Source organism: Grus americana, chromosome 1 (assembly GCF_028858705.1).
Source record: "Grus americana isolate bGruAme1 chromosome 1, bGruAme1.mat, whole genome shotgun sequence".
Lineage (NCBI taxonomy): Eukaryota > Metazoa > Chordata > Aves > Gruiformes > Gruidae > Grus > Grus americana.
The window spans coordinates 75727044-75752705 of record NC_072852.1 but is presented as its reverse complement, the minus strand read 5'-3'; the positions used below and the strand labels follow the sequence as shown (position 1 = coordinate 75752705).

At 38.8% G+C, this 25662-nt stretch overlaps 1 protein-coding gene across 18 annotated transcripts in view; it reads left to right on the top strand.

Annotated features, from left to right (window-relative positions):
- Nucleotides 1-3455: 3455 nt before the first annotated feature.
- The window catches only part of KRAS (KRAS proto-oncogene, GTPase), a 53977-nt gene continuing 31770 nt past the window's right edge, over nucleotides 3456-25662 (top strand). For 2 of the 18 annotated variants that reach the window (XR_008573997.1, XR_008573998.1), the window contains exons 1-4: nucleotides 3458-3626; nucleotides 4654-4896; nucleotides 11128-11306; nucleotides 13733-13892. Coding sequence is in view for 14 of the 18 variants with exons in the window: in XM_054802758.1 (XP_054658733.1) it covers nucleotides 4786-4896; nucleotides 11128-11306; nucleotides 13733-13892; nucleotides 21181-21300 (570 nt within the window). In the remaining 4 variants the exon portion in view is untranslated. Of the gene's footprint in view, nucleotides 3627-4653; nucleotides 4897-11127; nucleotides 11307-13732; nucleotides 13893-21180; nucleotides 21305-25662 lie in introns of all 18 variants that reach the window. The other 16 variants (XR_008574003.1, XM_054802716.1, XM_054802658.1 and 13 more) reach the window with 15 other exon arrangements.

Sequence of the window (25662 nt, the reverse complement as noted above, 5' to 3'; positions counted from 1 at the left end):
ACTTTGTCATGTAAACACTTGACATGCGCAGGCTGATCAGGTAGTGTCTGTCCTTGCACAAGGTGCCAAAATGGTAGCCTAAAAGCACGAAACTGTCATTAACGCCAGTATTGTGGCTTCTGGCTAAACCAACTGAAGTATAACTGTGTGCTTATGCGTGGCCGGGACTGAACCTATATTGGTGGTTATCCGACAACGTATGCGTCACTACTGGCCTATCTATGTGTGACAGAAAAATTCTCTTTACTTACATTCTTAATTCATGGCAGGCAAACTTGAAGTTGCACAAACCCACTTACTTATCTTCTTGTAGTAACTCTGCATTGGCTTTGCATCTGCTTTGCATAGAGTTCAATGCCAGGAAAAACCACAGGAAAATTAACTCTTGTCTCAGCTTGTCTAACACTCTCTGTTAACAGGGAAAGCTTGCTATTTATCTGGAGGCTGGAGCTGTATTTTACATTTCCTCCCCCCCAACCTCGACACTGCTGATGGGTGGTGAAAGCTCATATATTCTCAAAGTTAAAATGTCATTGACTTTATTGTGTAATGTTTAGGACTGGGCAAATCTGAGCGGTGTAAATATGTGGTTGACGGGATTATACTTGGCCTAGTGCTTGATATTGTAAGGGAAGCATCTTGTCAGAGTAAGGAGCTGTGACTGGTGATTTGCCCTCAAAGATCCATATCCACAGAGGATCCAGAAGACTGGGACTGGAATATTTTAATGCAAATGTGAAGAAGCCTTGGACTTGATGAATATGCTTTAACTTTACAAAAGTATTTAGCTCCATCACACTGAAGTGTTTTGGGATTTGAGGATGTGCATCTTTGTCTGTGTTCAGAATTCTCTGCAGATTGCACTGAAGAAACAATCACCAAAATGAAGTTGGTAACTCATAGAATGGCACTTCTGCAGAATCGAGGAGTTTTTGCATTGCTTGTGCTGACTTTTCACCAGCTTTCATAGCAATGTAGTGTATGGGTTGGCACTTAATATTTTTGATCAGCTTATTTATTTCAGCTTGTTTTCAAACCACTTTACACATAAGCCTGAGAAGATACTTCTAAACGAAATTTAATTAAAGCAAACAGCAATTTTATAATAGACATTTATAAACAAATCTGTACATGAAAAAAAATTTAAAAATCAAGCTTTGCACTCTGCTTTCTCCAGAACCCCAACAATTCATTTTGCCTCCCAACTATATGCAAAATGATTGTCTGCACATTTTGCTGAGATCATCTGGAGATACGGCGATTCAAGCTGTCATCGGGACCTGAAGTTTTCACAGGGGAGGTTCTACCAAAGGCAGCTGCTCTTCAGATACTCTTCTGATCCCAGCTGGGACTGTGTGGGTTTAAAGACGAACAGCTTCTCCCCATATAAAGCCCTGTAGATGAGAACAAACCATCAAAGCTGTTTGTGGAACACCAGCATTATGTGCAGAACTGGGCAAGTTTTCCTGTTACACAGGCATTTTCCCACTGCATTAAGAAGAGCCACAACACGCAGATAGTTTTCCTAGGGGGAGCACAATACCAAAGTGAGATCCGGTTATCATAAAATTGCTGATCGGGGCATTTACCTCTGTTACCGAACATCTGCATTCAAATCCTTTCTTTGCCTCTTTCACACCACAGATGGGAATGTGGGTTTCCCACATCCCAAACTTGTGGTTTTACCACCAGGCTACTTGTTCTTTGAAAACAGGTCTTTCTTTTGGTTTTTACATCCGCTCATGTGAGGTAGCCTCCTTAATAAGCAAACTGAATCACTCAGTTTTAACTCTAATTTGTGAGACGATTTCATGTTATTCCGTCATATGTATTTTTGCGAATCTCTTTATTGAGGCTGTTGGGAAACAATCTCATAAGAACATTTAACACAAAAATGACCAGGTTACTAACACCTAAATCACTGGGAGAGGAGAAATGGGGATCGTAAGGAATTTCCCAATTTCATTTTCTCCACAGTTCATGACAATATATACCCTCCCTGTATCCTTACAGAAGCTCCCATAGGAGTCCATAGGGCTTTTGTCACTGATTTCAGTGACAGAAGACTTGTTTCAAGAACAGAAGAAAAGCTCATCTGATCTTTTGCAGTCTCTGCCTGTAGAGACACCATTTTTCACACAACAGCTCAAAGATGTGTTTGTTTTTCACCTGAGCCTTAACACCTTTAGCATCAGGGAGTTGTGCTGAACACCACCACAGGGGCTTCGGCTTATTTATGTGAATTAATCACAGGAACATACTTTCTAAATTAGACGGCACAGTCCCAGAGGGTTAATGCCTTCGATGCTCAGCTGGGTATGGCCCAACAGCAGAGCCCCTTAGATGCACGCCAAGAATGAAAGAAGCTGGAAGCTGTCGCACGCAGCCGCATAGAACAAAGCTCCAGCCTCTTAAATGAAAACTCTTGAACACCAGATGTGTAGACACAACTTATTTATTTTTGACCTTCCGATTTAAAGAGGGAAAGCAAAACTGGCCAAATTAATCCCTTGTGTGAGCCAGTCAACATTGCTGGAGTCACCCTCAGAATAAGCTTCATTCGGACTAAGTTCGCTACTTTTGTCTGAGACCAGGTGACGCGTTTCAAAAAAATCTTACTGCTTGGGATGTGACACAGGCATATAAATGACGTTACAGGATATTAATACACACATTCGAGCTTTTCAATTACAGGGAATTACGGTTTTGGCCTTTTAATAAGAAAACAGGCTTCACTACAGAATTGTTAACTTGCTTCCAAAAAAACCCGCGCTTATTAACTTCTATACAGAGCACCCCCGTAGCTAATAATAAAGCCTTGCGTTTCATTTTGCAACGAGCGCAAGCCGACCAACTTTAACGGGCGCCTAAGTTTCGCAGCAGTTCCACAAGGCTTCTGCTGATATTTTCGTGACCGGCTACGGATTAAAACGCTTTTTACGTTTAGCCAGGCACTGCCTTGCGCCTGCCCCGGCCGGGCAGCCCAGGCGCTCCCCCCAGAACGAACCGGCCGAAAGCCTTACGGCAGCGGCTAAGCCTCGCTCCTTCAGTCCCCCGCGCCGAGGAGCTGCGGCGGTGCGCGCCGGGTCCCCGCGGGCGCTGAGGGGAGGGGGAAATGGCGAGGAAACACTGGAATTGTACTTATTTCCCTTCGCCACCCTCGAGCGCACACTTCCCGGCCAGGCTTTCCCTCACGCTGCGACGCGAAACACCGCCTCTAAGCCGCCGGTGCCCGCGACGGGCGGTCCCAACCTCCCTTCTCTTCCTCCCCCTCCTCCCGCCGCGCCGCCTCAACCGCCCGCGGTGGCAGGAGGAGGAGGAGGAGGAGGAGGAGGAGGAGGAGGAGGAGGAGGAGGAGGAGGAGGAGGAGGAGGAGGAGGAGGAGGGAGGGGCCGGGGCTGCCGCAAGGGGCGGGGGAGCGCGGAGCACATCGATCGCGCCCGCCCGTCCATCCATCCGTCCATCCACCCTCTCGGCGCTCGGCTCCCTCGGCAGCTCCAGCCCCAGCCCTCCCCGTCCCCCGCCATTTCAGACCGGGACGGAAAGGGACGCGGAGCGACCGCCGCGGTGGGGCGGGCGAAGGGAGGCGCCGGCGTGCTCCCGCGGCCCGCTGCAGCGCCAGGCAGGTACCCGCCTATCCCTGCCCCGCTGAACCGGGACCGAGCCGCCGCGCTTGCTTTCCTTCCCCCTTTCCCTTCGAGGTGGGGCAGGGGGAAACGGTGCGGCTTCCCGGAGCCGGGTACCCCCCTCCCCCGTTCCCCTTCTTCCTCCCGGCGTCGCCCCGCGGAGGGGCAGAAACGCCGGCAACCGGGCGGGGGCCGCCTCCCCGCGCCTGTCCCGCTGCCGCCCGCGGGGCTGCGCCCTGCCCTGCTTCCCCTCCGCCGGCATCCTCCGGAGCAGCTCTCGCCTGCCCCTCCGCCGTCCTTCCCCGCGGCGCGGGCGGTGGCTCGGCGGCAGCGGGAGGGGGCGGCGGGACAGGTGGCCAACGCCCTCCGGGAGCCCGGCACCCGGTGGCTTGTGCCGAGTCAACCTCCCTACCCCGCCTCATTTCTTTATACATATTTTTTTTCTCCCCCCCCCCCCCGCTTCCTAAATCCAGAAAAACCTGGGTGCGCGGGGCCGAGGCGCCGGGCCGGAAAGTTTCGGCCGCCCGGCTGCGTCGCTGGCTCCTGGCTGAGGGGGCCGGGGCGGGGCGGGGCGGGCAGCGGCACCCCGAGCCCCGGGGGAGGTGGGGGGGGTCCGAGCTCGCGGCGGGGGGGGGGGCGGGGGGGGCAGTCGCGCCGGGCTCGCCCGGGAAAAAACAAGTGGGGAGGTGAAGCTGTGCTCGCACCCGCGGCTGTCCCGGCACAGCCGTTTGCGGGAGGCGGGTTCCCGGGCTTGTGCTTCAACCTGAGGGGCGCTGGGTTTGGCCCGCCTTTCGTCAAAATCCGGGAGGTCTCTTAGAGTCACCGGGGCTCTGGGAGAATGCAGCGGAGAACAAGATCTTTGCCTCGCAAGAAATACTCTTTGACCTTTTCCAGAATTTAGTCTATCCTTGGTTTTTTATCTCTTCTGTAACTGGTGACTTTCAGCTTAGTGCCCACCCTGCGTTTCCTATGTATAATTTTGTTTGAGAAATAGCATTCCCTCATAGCTTTTTGTCTTGTCTTTCAGGGAGGGAATTGCTTTCCGGTAATAGTAAAGGAACGTGATACTGAATGAAAACGCACCAACAGCATCCTCATTAGTCGGAGCCTGACTCTTTCTGCTTAATGTTGGTTTCTTTGTCATCAGGTCAGCTAAAAAATGACAGAATATAAACTTGTTGTCGTTGGAGCTGGTGGTGTAGGCAAGAGCGCCCTGACAATACAGCTAATTCAGAATCACTTTGTGGATGAATATGACCCTACAATAGAGGTAAACAATTTAATTGTATACTTTTTGTGAAGAGAGATTATCAGTAATAATGGTAGTAGTTTACTTTTGGACAGTTACTGCAAAAACATAGAACAAGGCTTTGTAATATAATGAGCTCAAAGATAATGGTCAGCATTGGACCAGCATTGGAGAAGAAATTGCTGTGCTTCTTGCTCTGGCTGTGGAGCAACAACTGCAGTAAAACATTAACAGTTTTGATCAATTGAAGTATGGTGTTAATTGCCATGTTTTGTTGGACAGTTTGGATGCATGTTTTTAGGATCTCAGTGACTAAGTATTTGCCAAACTCACTTGAAAATGCTTTGCAAAACTCTTCATGGCTTTGCATGCAGCCTCCTAAATGTGACTTTCCTTTTTGATATCAAGAAGGAAAATTCGTAGTTCTGAAACGTGTGTGTCAAGCTTTCTCAGTTCCTATCGTTAGGATCTGTTTCACATGGTGAGAAATGTGTTCTGGAATGTTATGGTGAATAAGGCAAAAAAATTGGACCCTGACTTATTTTTATTTAAACAGACGAGTGCATGTTCCTGTATCTAGGAAAAATGTTACAAGATAGCTGCTGTAGTGTATTCTTTGAAATACATGGCACAGTTCCTCAAAACTGGAAATTGTATTTAAGCTTTAAAAGCTGCAGTATTTTAAAGGTTTTTAATGAGCAAGTGAGCTTTCCCTTTTCAGACAACACTAGTATTTTTCTTATATTTAAATCTCCTGTGGATCATTGGATTTAATAACCTCAGACCATATAAAAGGAGAAATGACACTATAATTTACCCAACATTTTTATGTTCCCAGCAGTGAAGCTCTGTAGCTCATGACTTCATTTATATGTTTATACAGTGAGGCACTTCCAAGCTCACTTGAAGGAATCACAAGGGTTTAAATCTAGGCTTAAAATGGTGACTCGGAAAATGGCTGTGTAGTCATTTTCAGGTAGACATAAGCAAGAGGAGCCAGTGCCCGGAGATGGTAGGAAGCTGTTGTTAGCGATGTACAGGCCTGAGTTAATGTGCCCCAAAGAGAGATGGCTTGGCTTGAGTTTACCTTGATGTGCCTGTGTGTTGTCTTGTCTCTCTGTTGCACGGCCAAGTACCCTTATGTATGCTTGTAGGAGATTTTGTGAATAGACCTATGGAGAGAGGAAGAGTGTTTGACTTGCGCTAGGAGAGCAGGTCTTTCGATTACTAAGATGTGAAATCTTAAACCAACAGCAACCCAAAACACGCTTAAAAACCAGAAAACGCGTAAAACTTATTGAGAGGAACAAGCAAAATGGGATTTTACTTCTTCCTGCCAAAGGAACGTGGAGGGATGTTGGTCTTTAATGCTTGTTCATAGTCATCTGGGTTTCTCTTAGGTTAGAGGTGTGCTTACACATTACAAAAAGTGCTGTGGAGGTTCTGTGTTAGAAGTTGTCATATAAAACCAGAACTGTGTAAGCAATTTAGGAACACATAAACTATAATGCCAGTATTCCTAAAGTACTTGAGGCATTTTACTAATCAATAAGCTGAGTATTTTGAGGACTACCAAATACATTTTAATGTAAAATAATAAAACACAGTTCCTTATAGAAAGAACCTAAAATTCCAGAACTGTGGCTTTTATTCAGTAGTGTGCAAGATGACTGTAACACTGTGGTGTGGTCCAGAATCTTCTCAAAGAAAGAAACCTTTAACCTAATGGGTTTTACCAGCATCAACAACTTGTAGGAGTTGCAGAAGATTAATACTGTTGCATGTGACAAGTTCTTGTCTCAGCACTAGTTGCCATTTTTGTCTTGTAAGTTTTGAGACCTTGAGGATGGATACTGTATCTTCTTTTTACGCTGTAAATCACCTTGCGTGCTCACAGTGAGATAGAATAGCCATGAAGGTAAGCTTGTAGGGAAGAAATAATTCAGTTATAGTAAGAGCGGTCTGTGATTTGGAGTGGCAAACAAGTTCCAAAGAATGGGCTTGTAATTGGGTCTAAATGCTTCAATCCTTGCCTAGGCAGAATCCCATTCAGTTGAGAAGGGTTGCTTGATTGTGCTTCCTGTGCAGGTGCAGTTGTTGTGGTAGGGGCTGATCAATGCACAATAGCTGTAGAGTGTTTTTTATGCAGTATGAGGAAATAAAGCTAAAGTTGCTTTGACTGGTAAATAATAACAGTTAGGATAGTTCAGTAGTGTCATTACTATTGGTTCTCACTACTGTTTTCATTGCCCCTATGGCTGTTGCCAAAATACTGTTTTTCCCTCGCAGATAAATAATCAAGCTAAATATTTTGGGGTAGACAGAGAAAAGAGTTCAGTGTTTGTTATCTGTAGTGGATTCCATAACTACACAGTTATTCAATAGCTTTAAATCTTTCCTGTGATTAACAAAATGAAACTCAACATTTCTAAAATTCTCATGTTGTGAAGACATGATGAAATTGAAGAGAGGATAAAATACACAAGTTACTTAATCACAGATGCATTTACAATGGTAATGTTGTTGCTGTTTTCAGTGGAACAGACTTAATGATTCAACACATAAGTTGTTTGGAACATGTCAAGTTTCATAGGCTGCTTGAGTATTTCATTATATCTGAGCATAGCAGATGATGGGCGGAGGGGGAATTGAGTGCATGTTTGGGTGGCTACTGTTATTCAAATATATGTGCTCTATATGTGTTTCACAATTTCATACCTTATTTGAAGTAGAGGTCCAAGCACAGATTTATAGCCAAGCAATTTGAAGTGTTTTTTTTAACTGTATGGACACTAACCCTTGTATATCTGGCCTAATACACAGAACAGTTGGACTAGTGCCCTCTACTGTTTTATGTTTGTTAAATTTTTATTTCTGCTACCTTGTGTGATGGTGTAATTTTAAATTTTTAAATTTATTTTTATTTTTTACAGCTTCAGCATGTTTTAGTGCTAAATATATGTCTTATTTTAAATGTCCTAGAGAAAGAACAGCCTTCCTAGCTGCCTGTCAGAGGTTTTTCAATTGGATTACGGAAATCCCTTGACTGATTTAGGAATACTGATATTTAAGTCTGTGTTCTTGAATGACCTGTGCACCTGTGAAACTTCCACCAATATTTAGTAATAGCTCAGTTTTAGTAGCTGTGATATTTTAATATTAAATAGCTGATATAATGGATTTTTACAAAATAATAGTTACTTGCTTAGATGGCATTTATTAAGCAGTGGGGTTTTTTTTAGATAAATTCCATATGTAGTGTATACTAGAGATTTCCTATCACATTTTTGTATCAGTGCTTGTGAACAGATGGAATTGTTATTCCTTTATAGCATAATTTCTGCTGATTTTTATGGCTTGTGGAAGGCCAATAAAAGCAGGTTAAGTGATTAATGAAATTAAAACTTTTTGATATAGATATGCTGAGTCTGTATACTGGATAATTGTAAATTCATATTTGGAGTCATGTACTACTGCAAAATTAATTTCTAGTTTGCATTTTGTTTTTACTTAATAGCCTTATACTGGATGTTTCTTTATTGCACTCATTACTGCAAGTCTTCTGATGTGCAGTAAAGCTACTGGATTTTTATAAATTATGAATTTTTGTAGATTAGAAGGTTGTGGGTGGGTGGGGTTTTTTTGTATTTGAAGGGGAATCTGGCCATTTGCATTCTGCAGTTGCGTTTTGAAGCAGAAGTGCCACTAGTACTACAGTGGCATAACTTTTTGGTACATCCTACATTCTGGTTTGCAGGACTTGATAATTTTTAGTATACTAACACTTAAATAAACAACTTTTATCTTGGGTCTGTTTACACTGGTATTCACCACGATGGGGGTGGAGGTCCCAGTAGCCTGAGCTTTTAATGTGGTGCTTCAGTTTTCTTTCCTACTGTGACAAATGTGATTTCAGGTTTGATGTTTTGCAGAAGAGGGGAAAAAAGAGGCAAAAAAGCAAAGTGTTTATTATTTCAGTAGCTTGGAAGGAAATCATAAGCTGGAAATTTTTCTCTTGTGTCTTTCTTTTCCTTCCACCTCAAATCACCTTTCTAGTTAGTGACAAAATTTTTTCTCCAGAAGTGGGCAAAACAAATATAATCTCAAAGTGTTCCTTCTTGTACCTGTGCTGTGCTTTATGCTGGTGCATCTTTGCTACTACTGCTAACGTGGTAGGCATGCTAAAGCCAGCAGTTCTTAAAAGCAATTTTCTTTTCTCTTAAAAATTATTTTCTTTGATGAAAATTACTTAAAGCTTTTGTTTAGAGCTCAGTTAAGGGGAATTTCTTTTCCTTTGAAGTGCTGAGATGTAAAGGAATAATACAGGCTTTTCAAGAACTGTTTTTCATATTTTTAAACTAGCAGTCAAATTGCAAGAAGAGAAACTAAAAGCTTTGTAAATATGCCTAGTATAATGCTAGAAGTTCTAGTAGAACTTCACTGTGAGCTGTGATAAAAAGGTATCATAGGACATGGGGGGTCTGCTATTGAATTTAAGTGAATTGGAATAAAGATGCACCCTTTAGGGGTTTTTGGTGTGTTTGGGGGTTTTCATTTGTTTTGTTGTTTGGGTTTTTTTATTTAAGCAATGAAGTAGAATATTAACCTTATTTTAATACACGTTGGAGCTTGTGTATTTGTCTCAGCTGTATCAATATTTAAACATGGCTTATATATTTCTGAAGTTACCTACTTCTTACTTGAATGCTAAATTTGCACTTTTGTGAAATAAATATTTCCAAAATAATGTTGGAAGTAAACTTTTATCTTTAAGGTAAACAGTCAATATTGTTTTACCTGATACTGTTAAATGTCATCCAGGCTCAAGATAAATGTGAGATTAGTTTGTTTAGTTTAAGATACTAATTCTATACAATTATCTCCTGCTTGGTTTTTAGCATGAGCAACAGGAAAGAAGAGAGCCTTTTATAAAAACACAAATAGATAGAAAGTGCACAAGAGTAGGTGTACTGTGCCTTAAAATGAGTACAAAGGAAGGAAGGTCACTCTGAATTAATCTTGAAGTTGGCTAGAATTGCAACTTCAATTCCCTTCCCAGTAGCTTAAGTTCACTTCTGTATAGTGTTAGAAAGAACAATGGCAATATTGTGTTAATCTCTAGCTAAAGGATCTGAAAGGTAACACTAAGATTTTGTGTTTATATCTTTTATTTGTTACAAGTACTGTTTACTGAGAATCATTCATGCCACTGCTCAATGACCTATTTTTAAAGCTTATTGACATGGTTTTATTTTGAATATATAGATGTTTATAGGAAATAGTTATTGGTGAAAGTAATGCTTATGTTCTTATTGCTAAAACTATGTATTCATAGAAGCCTAGCACCAAAAAGAGCTGTAAATAGGCATTAATATCTAGTCTTTTGGGATTTTGTACAGATTTTAGCCACTTGAATCAGTGACCTGAAAACTTTGAATTGATAGCATTGAAATAACTTGTTCCAACATCTCTGTGAACCAGCCCATCAGGGCTTTTATATGACTCTGTGTTGGTCTGTCTTGGCTAAAAAGCTTGAACTTCAAATATAACAACTCAACTTTGGTAACTTAAATATCATTGTATGTACCTGCTTAGGCATACAAAACAGATGTGCTGTCCCAGACACTGAAGGCTGTTTAGACTTCATCTCCTTTTCAGTGGCATAGATTTTTGGAGTTGTCTTCTTACTTGTAAATTCTTTCTATTTTATTATTTTGTACATTGTTGTGGCACAACGCTCTTGTAAACATCCATTGACTGAAGGTCAAATTTTACTTTTTTTAAAAAAAAATGGAATTTTGGTAAATTGAGTAAGCTTAAACAAAGTAAAACCTTTTGAAATCCAGATTACAAGTTTCCTCAATTCTTCTATTAACAGAAACAAAGGGGAAATGCTTTTGATCTGGATCCAACTTGTACTTTTTTTCCTTTTGTACAAAATAAGAAATAAGAACACTGTCCTTTTTCTGTGTGTGCACACACACATTTGCTGTTACTCACTGAAGATTCCAAATACAGATAAGAATGTGTCCTTTCAGTGCTCTTTCCACTTCTGGATTACTATATACATGTAAATATGTGACACTGTTCTCCTACTGTCACTTGCCCATCTGTAAAGTTGGATTTTTAACTCTTAACTGTTTTCAGTCATGCTCGATTACTAGTAAACAACTTTAATATCTTCTGAGTTATAGGTGCTTGAAATCTTACTTGTTTGTATTTAACCAAGGTTTATGTTTTTTTGTTTCTTAGGATTCCTACAGGAAGCAAGTAGTAATTGATGGAGAAACTTGTCTCTTGGATATTCTCGATACAGCAGGTCAAGAAGAATACAGTGCAATGAGGGATCAGTATATGAGAACAGGGGAAGGCTTCCTCTGTGTATTTGCTATAAACAATACAAAGTCTTTTGAAGATATTCACCATTATAGGTGCGTATATTGAAAGATAATCGACTGACCCTTGTAATTAGGTGGATATGTTGCTTGCTCTTACACTAGAGAATAGAACGATCTCTTCTGAAATAGCATCTGAGGGGAAATTTTGCAATATTGCAACTTATTTGTGCATTTGTAGGTCTGTAATTTTGGGTAATCTGAAAATCAGCTGCCTTGTTCACAAGTTAGGCAGACAAAATATCTGAAAGCTATTCTGTTATAAACTAATGTGATTTAGTATTTCTGCCTGTTCATAGTGAAGACTTATCCAAAGGTAAACTCTGCCCATTCCATAAATAAAATTGTGTGTAAAGATGGAAAAATATATGCAATTGAAATTGTACAGACAACAATGTCAATTGTTAGCTTTTGTTCCAGGGATGGAGGGGAAATACGTGTGGAATGTTTCTGGTAGACTAACACGCGTGAGCCCTGGCGCCTGGGGTGGGAGGCACACACAAAATCTGAGCTCCAGGATAACTGCTAAAAAATAACCTGTTAGTAGTTTCTTCATGCTCTCTTTTTTTTATACATAATTAGTTAAAAATTTCAACCCACGCTTTCTTCGTCAGCTACACTGATATAGAAATAGAAGCAGTCTCTGGTGATGACCATACCAGATGATTGATAACTTAGTAGCCTACTATTATACTGAATTCTCCTTGGGTACTCTGTTAGAAGGCAATGCAAATCCCACCAAAGATCACTGAGTTTAGCAGCATCAGTTTAAGATTAGTCCCAAACACATAATGTTAAGCTATTCATAGTTAGGCATTTATAATGTTATCAGATCTATGTTGCTGTATAGTGCAGGAGTGCTTTGCTATCAGTATTACCCACAAACCCAATACCTACTCAAGTTGAAGTTGCACGTTTTTGTTACAAATAGAAGTTACTGTTCCTCATTTAAAGGTGGGATACCATGACAGTTCAAGGTAATTGAAGCCAGCAGGTGCAACTGCCCTGATCGCGTAGTTTCATTTTCTCCCCTATGCCAGCAAGTCAGCTCATTCCATTGTGTAGTGTGCTGATGTGAGTAGCTAAACAGGTAGATGCCTACTTACAGAAATAGCTTACTGCTGGCTTATCTCCCTGGAGCAGCAGCAGGATTGGGGGAGTACGTTGCAGATGAGAGGTGCGAAATTGCTGCATACTAACCTGGGGAGAGATCAATATTGAGAGTGTGGGTGCTTTGTTTCAGGACTGCTTCTTTTTTATATTTAGATTGAGCTAGACAGCTTTTGTATAAATTTCATTGTATATAAAATGTGCTAATTGAATGTATTGGTACTGGTGACTTAAAAAAAAAAAAAACCCAAGAAAAACCCAGTTAAGAGTTAACATAGCAGGGATGACAAACTAAAAAAACCCACGTATCTATTGTTCTCAGAAAAGCTGTGAACTTTTCTTCATTATCTAACTGAATTATTACAAATGCATTTCCTCTGGTTGTAGAGGGAGAAGGGAAAAAGGTAAGATAGATGTTGACGTAAGGGGAAGAAGGAGCATAGAGGATTTTATGTGGAATTTTTGTTTGTAAAAAGAGAGTTGCAGATTTGCATAAGAAGGCCTTACCAGTTTATTTCAAAGAATGTTGTAAATTGAATGATGGGAGTTTCTGCTGTGTGTTCACACACCTGTGGATGACCTTGCAGACTGAAGCTGAAGGCTTATAAATAAATAACTGAAAGCAGTGACTGTATTAATTAAGGAACATGCTGCTAAATTATTTGGGAAGGCAAAAGTAATGAAATTAATGATTGTTATTTGAGATTCTTGACAAGTACATCTAACTAGTATTTCAGAGTGCTTTCTAACTAGTGTTTGAAAGGGCTCTCTTACCAAATTTCTCTTTGTAGAGAACCAGAGCAGTGGTCTTCAAAGTTTAAAAACCCCTGTCTAAATGCAGAGTTTGTAATGCTGTATTTAATTTAAAAAAAAAAAAACAACCAAAAAAACAAACCCCAAAACCAAACCAAAATTGAGACAACAGGCACAGTGCTTTTGACAGTGTTGTATCTTAGCAAATTAATTGAATATGAGTGCTGAGTATGAGAGATAAGTAGTAAGATTTATACCAGAGAATCTTAGGCTGCTTCTGGCATTAGTTCTTAAAAACGAAACACTTAAAAACCAAAAAAAAAAAAAAAAAAATTGTAATGACATGAAAATCTATAGTAGCTTGCAAAATGTCAACTTTTTTTTTTTGTTAAATAAGATGGTAAACTTGATGGTGACAGGATTGGTCAATTTATTTTTTGGTGGCTCCTAATAGTGTATGTGCAGTAAATTAACACAAAGAATGATGTTGAAATCTGTTGATTTTTTTTCGTTGTTTTAAAATCTACCATATAAACTATTAATATTAATACCTGTTAAATACAATCTGTCTCTTTTTTTTTTTTTTTTTGTCTTTTTAGGGAACAAATAAAGAGAGTTAAAGACTCTGAAGATGTCCCAATGGTGCTAGTAGGAAACAAATGTGATTTGCCTTCCAGAACAGTAGATACAAAACAAGCTCAGGATTTAGCAAGAAGTTACGGAATTCCTTTCATTGAAACATCAGCAAAGACAAGACAGGTAAAGCTCAAAACTTCCCAGACACAAATGCAGAACTCTCATCTGAATTATCATAAAGTTAATTATTCTAGGGATTGACAATTGCTTAGTCACATCAATAGATACATTTCTTCAGAGCAGAAATTCTTGTGGTGTCTCTTCTTTCTCTCAACTTGCTGACAACTGGTAATTGTTTATTAATGAGTGATTCACTTCTGTTGCGCAAACTCAAAGAATGAGACCTGGACTGCTTTTACTCTCCACTGTCAGACGGTTGCAGCATTCTCAACATTGCAATAGGTTTTAATAGAATAAAAAGCACTTCTACTTAGAGGTGAAATGCCTTTTTTTTTTCCCCCCTCAGCAAGAGGATTAAGCAGACAAACAGCTAATTAGTTTATTCTGTTTTAAGTCTTTTCATTAATAACAAAAGGAATTTTTCTCTGAGGCATTGATTTGACATTAGTGGGATGTGCTTGATAGACCTTTTAATAGCTAAGCAATTGACCATAAGTCTTTTTTTTAAATTATTGGATTAATTGCTTGTGTAAAGCGATACTCTTCTAAGACTTTAGAGCTCACTCATGGTTTATTGCACCCCACTGGTACAGGTGAAAGAGGCAGCTGTTAGGGTCCTTTCAGGGCTTCTCTCAGGGTTTGCGAGGACAAAGGTGCCCATGGTGGTATGGTACATCTGTGTATTCAGGAGAAGATAAGCTATAGAGATGTAGGTGAAACTGGTTCTGTACTTCTGAAAGAAAGCAATTCTTTTTGAAAAATGCTGATTTGTGGTTTTTCTTTTAAGAGTAAAGACCTACTGTTAGTACAAATTAGATTACGTCTGAGTAGCCAAATAACTCCGTATTCTCTGCAGAATCTGAAGTGTTATGTGCAAGTTATGAATCGGGAATTGGGTGCAGTGGAAGGAAGCAAGTAAGAGCAAAATAATGCAATTTGAGTAACTGCTTAATGTAACTGCTAAATAGATTCAGCTGTATCACTTGGCAGAATTTCCTCATAGACAGTACATGTTATTTTTGGATATAAGAAATGAATATTTTATTAGTGCAAATTTGCTACACCCACCCAAGTTTCTGACAAGTGGAAACCTGGAATAATTAGTAAAACTTTATAGAGGAATCAAAGGAACGCTATCTTTTGGCGATAGAGAAAGTCTCTCTGTTAGGTAGGTTAAAAAAACAGAACTAGACAACTTTAATGGCTGAGAATAAATGAGGCCACAAGAGTGTTCTGAAGATAGTGGACTGAATAATTACAGTGTTTTTGTTTGGAAGGTGTCCTGTATTAGCGGCTGTCAGTGAGATGTTGGGATAAAAAAGCAAGAACTCTGAAATTATGTTTGAGATTTGAAATAATAGAAGTTCTGTACTAACATCTAGATTTTACTTTGTTCAGCCTGTTTTATAGAGCATCAGGCTTTGTTGAGGAAATACTCCTTTTGCATAGCCACTTTTAATAAAAGTATGGTGGTGTATTTTCAAAGATTTCTTCTCCCCGCCCCACCTGCAGTTTACTCCTACAAGCAGCCTCACATGCCTAGCCAATACAAAATTGCATGCTCAAAAATCACCACTCCAGTTTTATAATCTTTGTTTACACAAAGTAGTATCTGCTTTTTTTTTTGATCTTTCAGACTTTTAAGAGGTCTGCCAGAGGTTTGTATTTGTTTCAGAGGACAACAGCTCAGTCATATGTGAACTGTCATTCTATAATTTGACAGCTTTTACCTGTGACACTATTATTTCTGGAGGTACCAACTGAAATGTTATAGAAGGGATCTGACTGTTGGCTTTTGTTTTTCAAAGCTGAGCTTTACACCCTCTACAGATAAGGAGTCCCTAAAGGTGTCTCGTGGATTTTAAAATAAAGGTGCCCAATAGACTTCTCTTGAGAACGTTGGCTTCTAGAAGTTGGAACCACTAGGCATGGCTGCCGATTCTTTTGCAGTGCTGTTCATAACATGTTGTGTTATGAAATTGCTTCATAAGATGCTGTGTTAATAAAATATTTTTGAGAAGACAAAAGGGAATTGGAGGAAGAACCTGATCTTTAATTACAGCAAGATAATCTAAATATTCATGTAGGTGTGTACATAAATGTGTATACATATGTATTTACATATTACGATTTTTTCAGTCACACTGTCATATATTAAAAACATATGTACCTATGCATCTATATGTACCTTCTTCCAAAGTAAGAGGATTCATACCATTTTGTGAGCTGCATGTGGCCCATAGACTGTATTTTTTTATTGGGCAGAATTCAGTCGTTGGCTACAAATAAATAAATAAATTCTGGTCCTCTCTGGTTACATGCAGAACTTCCAAGTATGAACAGATGTAGCTGGTGCTCTGGTAAATTCTGGAGTCTGTAGAAAGTCTGACATGACTACTTAGAAGTAAGAACCTTCTTTTCCTGTATGCAACTCCCACCACACTCAAAATGTCAGCACTGATGCCCTGTTGAAGGGGCCCCCACCATCTTCTTGCTTCAGCCCTTCCCTGTGCCCCACTTCTGGCGGACCTCAAAGGGAATCAGAAGGGCTTCTGGGGAAGGAAACACAGGAGATGGAAATGGAAAGGAGTTGTCCATGTAGTTGTGTTTTGGCAATCAAAACATTTTTTTAAGTGATGGCATGTATGCTCATGGAGAATGGTATCTCAGTTCCAACTAAGTCAGGTTTTTAAGATTTTTAAAAATTCATAGGCAAAAGGTCAAAAATAGGAAAGAGAAAAACCACAGAAATGAAGTGCAGAAATAAGTTGCTCTAAAAGTTAGTGTATTTGTTTTTATTTGGTTCTCACTGGCAATAAACATGTAAACTTTAACTTACTGCAAAAAGGTCATGTTTTAAGCCAAATCACTGTGTGAATTTTCATACAAGTCATTGAGCTCTTGTGAAACATTCGCTTAGTAGACCCTACAACTTGGTTCTAAGGCTATAAATTATTAATTTTTTAAATTAGACCACTGACTGAAATGAATATAATGTAATTTATGAAAAATAGTGATAGTCCTATTTCTAAATATAAATGTGTGTCAATACTGGTGGTTTTGTAAGGCATATTGCATCACTTCTACTCATCCTTTCACGATCCTTATGCAGAAGGGTATGAATATCTTAGGTATAGCTGGCTTTGCTTTTCTGTTTGACATAAGCATTAAATTCAAATTCTTCCCTGTCCACATGAGCATATAGCTCTCTATATTATCAATAGTATCGATGAGAGGCAAACTTGATTTATCCCCTCCAAGACTGCATCCTGTATTCTTTACTGGGCTTCCATTTGCCTGTGGGTTACACAAGGAAAAGCTGTAAGGCTGTACCCCAAATGTGGTTTGACTGTAGGATTTTGTTTTCCTTGCAACATTTCAACTGTTCTGCTAGTATTGAATTCAAAGGAAAAGCAGATATATGGGCATTATTGTAAGCATACTAAAGGATTCCCCAAAGTGTTAGGTCTCACTTTGAGAATATATACGTAAACACAATTTTGAAGTGTTTAATGAAGGAGTTGAAATAAAAAAGCATTATAGTTATTTCAGCTGTCTGATGTACAATAGATTAGGCCCTAAACTTGTGATGAAAATAAGCTGAGAACCTGTGCCTGGTCTGATGAAGTAAGCAATGAAGTAATGCAGTATTTACAGAACTTCATTCCTACATCTCAATTGAGAGTCATGAACAACTGATAACTTAGTTTGCCTGAACCAACTTGCAATTTTCATGGATTTCTCATCTGTTTAATGATATTGTACATGTTTTACTCCAAGCCATTTTTAATGTAGTTCACGTGTACAGGTTCCATTTTAAAACTTTTTGGTTTCAAGAAGTTGAACTTTGTCAGACTTCACAATGTGGGTTGAGTTTTTTCATGTCACTTGTTTGTTGTAACATAAAACTTTTCCAAAAAAGCTTAGTCCTTCCCAAGAATAAGGCCCCAAGGAAAAAAAAAAAAGAGGTTTTGATAATGTTGAAACAAATTCTGGTATCCAGCTTGCGTGCTGAACGTCTCCAGGATGCTGAGGAAACATGTTTGTTATTTACCTAATGTAAACAGAAAGAGGTGCAGAAAAAAAAAAAGGATACATGAGCACAATGGGTGAAATTCAGACAGCTGTAATTCTGGCACTACTTAACTTTGGAGTGATTAACTTTGTAACTTTAATCATGATTTTGTGCAGTATTTAATACGAATTTACTGATGTATGGTATTTAACCATCATAAGATAACATGATCAGCTTAACACTCTCTCCCCAAACTAGTGGAGGTGTTGCATGTGGCTGAGTTGTAGTAACTGTTTCCAAACAGTCCTTTGAAGTATTATGTCTGTTTTAGAGACAGCAAAAAATTAGCTTTTACCTATAAGCTAAATGTTACAGGAGCTAGGAGATTTTTGCAGGTTTGTGTATTCTCTAGTATTGGTGAAGCTGACTTTACCACTACGAAATTTTATGTTGGGAGTGCTTTTAGGCAAGTGAGTAGCATTCTTTTTGCTCATGTCCTCATGGGTAATTTTGATTTTTATTTGTCTTGCAGTTGGTTTTAGGAGACCAATTCTGATAAAGTGTATAAAGGTGGACGCAGAACACTTTTTAGATGTCAGGGCTAACTTTCATTAGTTCCCTTTAAGCGATATTTACAGAAGCGGAACTTGTGAAAATTCCCTTTTGGAATTTGGTCTTTATTTGAAATAATATTTCTTTGCACATAGTCATGTTTTAAACAGAATGTTTCGCTGTCTCCTAGGAGTCAAAAGCATCTTGAAAACATTGCCTCAAGGTCATGGGTTCTTTGGGCTGTTTAGATTTTGAAGTTTTTAATATCTGCCAAAGGATATTTTTGCTTCCAGTTCTGCCAGCTAAAAGAACTGGTTAATCATATTTTAGATATGTGGTCCGTGCTCATTTAAGGAAAAACCGCTGAAGAATCCTAAAAGAAATTTGTATTAAAATGACTTCTTAAGTTTATAAGACTGGCACCTGGCTCTTTAAAATGTCACCTTGTGCTAAAGAAATTAGAAAATGTGTCTCTGTACAGATTTTTTTTCTTTCAGAATAATTTCTTTCAACGGGATTCATAAGACTATTCTTGGTGGTGGCAGTAGTAGCAATTGCTTTTCTGACTTTGTCTGTGTCTCTCTCTGCATTGCTAAAGCAAATTACAGCTCATTGGTGATGGGAAAGTTGGCAATAAATGTTGACTGAAGAATTGTTATCTAATTATTCATGTGAAAGCTCCATAATCAAATTACATATTTCTACTGCAAAACAGTAGATTTGCAAAAATGTTGATTCTCATACAGCCTGTGCTTTGGCACGTGCCAGCTGATCAATGTTTACTGTTTCCTATTCAGGAATAAACTTCTGTTCCTTCCAGGAAAACGTGAAAATATGAGCTTTACTTGGTTTTTGCTGTTTTTTAATGGGTTCCTTTACATTTTGCAAACTCTCACACCTGAAACGTCAGACTTGTCACCTCATCAATACTTCACTACATCCTAACAGGACACCTTGTATACACCAGAGAAATACAATCCAAGAAATAAATCTAATTCATTTAATCTTTAAATTCAAGTGGCTGTAGTTCAGAAGAACCTTCAGATAAGCAGCAACGTGTTAAGAATGAGTCTTAAATGTGATAACCTATGGCACAGTTCATGCAAAATGACCCAGTAACTGTGGCAGTAAATGTTACGTACCTAATAACAAAAATAGTTAATATGAAGATGAATTGGAGAGTTAATTTATGGAAAATCTGCCAAATACAAGCCCAGATTGTGCGTTTGGGTAGTAATGAAGTTTTGAAGCTTAAATGTTGTACTGTTTTCTAGTATCATCAGTCTGTTCTGGTTTTATTTTCAAATAATGAGTTTGTATTAAATTAACAACCCTGTTGATCTGATTGAGGAGATGAGTAATGAGGTTGACAGTAAGCAGAGGAGAGATTAGCTCTCCCCTTTAAAAGCTGCAGCTAAACATTTTGCATCTTGTAACAAGAACATCCTCACAGATTTATCTAAATTTTTAAGTTTATGCACACATATAATCACTTTAAAATAACAGATATAACTTAAAGCTGGTGCCGTACCTTTTTATCTTGTATTTGCTTAACGATATCTTCAAACCTCATCCCCTTTTTTTTTCTTAAATGCTTACTGTATCATCACCTCCAAGTAGCCTAAACACAAAGCTGCAGAAAGGTAGGGTGTCCGACCAGAGAAGTAAAACATGTAGCTCTGTGTCATCCTTGGAATGCTTGAAGAGCTCTCCTCAGGTAGAGAAAAACCTGAGAGCAGAACTTCGCAGGCTGTTTGCGCTTAGTGGTTGTTACAGGACCCTCGCGGATGCCTGAGCCTGGCCCAGAGAGAACAGATTGGGTCTGCATTGTACATTGATGTGAACCAAGCTATTAAGCGTGATAATGATGAGCTTGTTGCTTTTTCTGCATGGAAGAATAGCTTCTATAATTACAATGAGTAATTACTTTTGAAAGTTACTTTGAAATACACTTAAGGTACTTCTAAAGAGCACCTTACCGTGACTCACGTATCTCTTTGTAAACCTAATGGCATAGTGCTACTTACTTTACAGAGTAAGCTTTAAAGACAATACTGCCCAAAATTTAGTATGCTTGGAAGATTTTATTTCTTTGTAACCTCTTAGGAAATTACGTGTTTAGACTTTTTCTATACATTGTTAGGTTCTTCCACACACTTTTGCAAAGAAAGTACCCCTTCTTATATAAGGAACAGAACATAAATGAGCTTACTTTTTTTTGCCTGTCCAAACAGTAACAGGTTCTCACTTTGGCTAAGAAGTGAAAAGAGGTGGTTAGCTGTGTGTATTTATAAGTACCCCTGGTCACCAATCTAATTAGGTTTTGTGCCTCCTAAATACATCCATGCCCATAAAACCATGTGAAAAGATTCAGTAACACAAGTGGTATTATTTTCAGCACAGTATGCAATGGAAGAAAATAATTCTTACTCTTTTTTGTCCAAGTGTTACTCCGTACAGGAAAGGAGTGTAGATATTCACAATAATTGGTAATCAGTATATTCTTTAAGTGTGTCTCTTTTGCTTGGAATTAAAAGTATTTACCAAGCAGTAAATATGCAAGCCTAGCATTTTAAATATATAAATGGTGAGCCATATATTCTCTCAAGTAAAGCTCATAATTTCAGCTGGGTTTTTTTGTGGTCTTTTTCCCTGCCATGGGTGTCCCAATATGTCACGATTGTTAATGAAGCAGTTTTTAAGGAGTTGTGTTTTACGATGCAGAGAGTGGAGGATGCTTTTTATACATTGGTGCGAGAGATTCGACAGTACAGAGTGAAAAAAATCAGCAAAGAAGAAAAGACTCCAGGGTGCGTGAAAATTAAAAAATGCCTTGTAATGTAACAGGGTAAGTTTTGTTATGTAACAGGGTAAGTTTTCTAATGTAACAGGGTAAGTCTTACAAATCACTTGCCAAATAAAAATGATTGACAGTGTCTTGCAAATCAGACATTTTATGGTTAATTGATAACATAATTTAAGATATAAACCCAATCACATCTCAGTATAGTAGTCCTGAATAATATTCCTAGCAAACGCCCAAATACTATGGATTTGCTTCGTTTCATGGGGTTTTGATAAATATATTAACAAGAAGTCTTTACTGCATATCGAGTTCTCCATCTGTGAAATGGTTTTGAGTGTGAAGAAGTTAAGAGGAGAAAGTATATTGGAGACACTGTTGAAGTGAATATTGATTGAATCTTCAGGTTGATGAACTGAGGGGAGAGGATTATAGTATTTATAGTCCTTCTCAGATGCAGAAACAGAAGGTTCCTCATCCAGCAAAGCAGTTATTTGGCTAGCAGCTGGTGTACAGGATTTCTTAACTTTCAGGCCCTTCCTTATGCCATGCCATTTTTCCCTTTTTTCCCCCCAGCTTAAAAAATTTACTCTTACCATTTCCAGAAATATATTAGTTTTCTTTTTTTGTCAACTATAATGCCATGAGTGATCCAGATGAGGACAAAATGGTAATGTTTCTTTGAGAGCCTTTACGAGGGATGGAGGGGAAGCAACAGTGAAGTAAAATGGGGAGGGACATGGGACACCAAAACCAACAATGGGGAAAAAAAAGCACCAAAGAATCAATTACTCAAATTTTCACAAAATTATTTTTTATCTGTATACTCTACTGTAAGAAAAGGGAAGAGGAGAGGGAATAAGAAACTATGATATGGAAGAAGTGCTAGTCTAAATCACTTCCAGTGCTTTTTTGAACAAACCATCAGAATAGCTCCTTACATATATTACCATCCATTAATTCTTTACATCTTACTGCACCAGCGCAGAGACTGGGTTGTTACTCCTTATGTACTTGTCCAAAAGGAGGATGACCTGGAATTACCCATCGTGTAAAAGAAAAGCTATTTGCTTTTCAAGGTGTTTTTTCATGCTTCAGAACATCCTGCAGAGAGGCAGTGGAATTTGACTTGTATCCTAAAGAGACTCTCGCAACTGTAGGAGTATTCCCTTCAGTAAGGGAGTTTTATTCCTCTTTCTGGGGAAGGGAGGAGAAATCTTGTTTCTCATCAGTTTTTGCTAGATCTGCTCAGGCTTATTATATTCTCAGCTTTTAAGTGATGAATAACTGCTCTGAGATAATTCTTTAGATGTTTCCTTAAAAAAGATACACTTTGTGATATTGTTTGTATCAAAGGTTTCCTTTGCAGGAAACTGGAAACTTCAGTTACGAAGTTCCCCAATCTTGCATCCAAATATCGGTAAAATTGATGCCTTCAAAATACCTTGTTTTATTCTTTCCAGAAAACAACTACCAGCAACATGGCAAGATTACTTTTGATGAGAGCGATATGAATTAAATAGCTTAAGCCTACTTTCTGTAGCCTTCTGAAAACCAACTTTGCCATTTCTTGCTGTCTTACTAATGTAGCCATACCTCAAAGTGGAATTTCTTTTTGTGTACTGGGACTTTAAAGATCTTGAATTCTGTCTGCTTTTCCTTTCTGTGGACTTCCTTGGGAGAAGGAGAACGGGATGTTGGGAATTGTGGTTTTCATTATTTTTTCAGTGGAAACATCTTTTCAGATTTTCAGATTCTTTTTGATAGCGAACATATGCTTTCTTTCTCTCAGCTTTCTACTTACTTTCTGCCTGTGTCCAAGAGAAGTATGGGCTTGGGTTTTTTGTGTGTGGTGGTTTAATTTCTCTTCCTCGTGACTGATACCTGTATGTATGTATATATGTATTATATTTAAAAAAAATATAAGAAAGACTCTTCTCTACAACTTAAAACTTTTTTTAAGGGTCTATTTTGGGGGCTGGGCTATTAAGGAATTCCCAGTTCCTTATGAATTCAGGGTTTATTATTGATAGCCAGGTTAGCTGCCAAGTCTCATACATGCTTGTAACCATGCAACCACACATCCAGACTTCTCTATGGTCATGGGACCACGTGGTATTCCATAGAAAGGTTGTAGCCAGGAGCGGGCTGTTTCTGTGGGAACAGTTCTGATTTTTCCATTCCCTTTGCCTTTTGTAGTTGTCCTTTGGAAAAACAAGTGCCAGGAGCGAGGTCCGTCCATGCACTTTTATTGAGGCAGTGTGGTATAGTTCTGAGCATGCACAGCGAATTTTGAGTTTCTAATCCTGAGCCTGGACTTAAAGTGCTCATTCAGTACATCTTACGCTTTCCAAAAAGCTTGCTCACAATAACTCCATTGTTAGAGGGAGGAAGGTCAGCTGCGTGCAGTCCCCTCTTGCTGAAAGAAGTAACTAGAAAGGTTGACTGCCTTTGATCTTGCAGTATTGATGCCTTTAGGGACCTTCTGTAAACAGAGTATCCACTACTTACATTTAAAATTTAATCCACAGACTAAAAAGTGAAAGACCTCAGTTTGAGTTCTCCAATTCGCAAGTATTCTAAATGTAGTTTTGTATGTCATGTTCTATGCATTACCTGAATTTATGAGGAACTGTGGCAGGACCAAACTACTAAATAGATAATTAATAATTTTAAAGGCCTGATCTACAAAGGTGTAAATGCAAGGATGAAAGCTAAGTCAATTCCCTAGTATTTAGCAACATGCACTGTATTTAAAAGATCATCACCTTACTAGGTAGAATAAAGATTTCAGCCTTAATTGTGAGTCATGTGTTTAAAGGCCCGTAACAGTCTCTGGATATTACTTTGTACAAGTTGTTGTCTCTGTATTTTAAAACCAGTTTAATGAGGGAGGGTTGCTCATTTGAAGACTTAAATTGCAATTTTTGTTTAGCGTGTCTGATTTGAAGATACTGCTGAAAGCCAACGACTGTCCTCATAATGACTATTTTTCTAATGCATTAATGATGAGTGTGAAATACTGAAAGGTAATTTTGTAACGAAATGTGAACAGTCTCATAGAAGCATATTGTGCAGAGGCTTTTCTTATACCATTCTAGTGTTCTAAGAATGAAACTGTTCTTCTTGTGATTGATTCTTAATACTGTCCTCCCAGCTGGCTGGCTGAGATGAGAACTGCAGTAGATGCACTTTGAACTGTCATTACTTCTAGATGATTTCCCTACGTGGATATTGCTAAATACTCACTTTGTGCATTAATGCTGAAGTTACAAGCAAAATACACTAGCTCTTGGTAAAATAATACCAACCATTTCTAATTCTCAAAAGATTCATGGGGGACATGACCTTTTCCAGAACTAAGGTTGCTCTTCCATTAGGCATGCTACATCAATTTTAAAACATTATTGATCAACGTAAAATGTAGAATAAGTTATTTGCAAATGGATTTTTTTTTTTTATATTACGAGACCTTGCAAAAGTGTGCTATTAGTATTGGGAGATAGGCTGCCAGGGACTTTGATCGAACATCAGTTATTTGTAAATGTTCGATGAACTTGAAATGTGAAGGTTTTAAATAAATTTACATTATACTGGGAGCACTGCTTTATAAGTGAAGCTATCTAACACCTCCCTGTTGTTTGGACTTGCTGTATTAAGTTTCACCACCATTTGGTGTTTGAAACAGTAACGAATTAGGTGATTTTTGGCATTTTGTTGTTGCGCTCTCTTCACAGTTCACTTCCAGTTCTTTTACTGAAGTAGGCATACAGAAATAAACAGACTGTTGATTTTTATTGGCAGCTTCAAGGCAAACTCTGTAGCTGACAAGAGGCAGGAAGCTGCCTGCCAATTGTAAGCTAAACTTCTAGACCCAGTTCTATAGTGGTGCAGTTGGCTGCTGTGATACATGAACATTATACAACTGTTTCTGATCTATCTAAAAGATAATACAAGGAGTAAGGCAGTGAAGAATCAAGATCATTTTTTATCTTAATGGTTTTATAACTGTACTCAAACTATTAAGTTTGGCTTAATAAGGCTGGCTGACAACATGGTACTTCATTGGAATTTGGAGCTACCTGAAAGCTAGGCAATAGAATAAACTGTTTCATGTAAATAGGTTGTTACGAAGTATACTGTATATATGGTACTTGATAATGCTTCATATTGGGCTTTTAGATGTGTTGGTCTCTTTTGACCAGAGATAATTTTTGTCAGCTGCAGTTACCCCCACCCCACCTCAAAAGACATTATTAGCCTTTGTGTCTGTAGTGTAACTATTGGAGCTGTGGAGAATTTAAGTGACTGTACATGATACAGCACCATAGATTATGTGTTCGCTGTCTTTAACTATGTAAGTTGAATAGAATGATTTATCAAATAACTTATCATTGGAACAA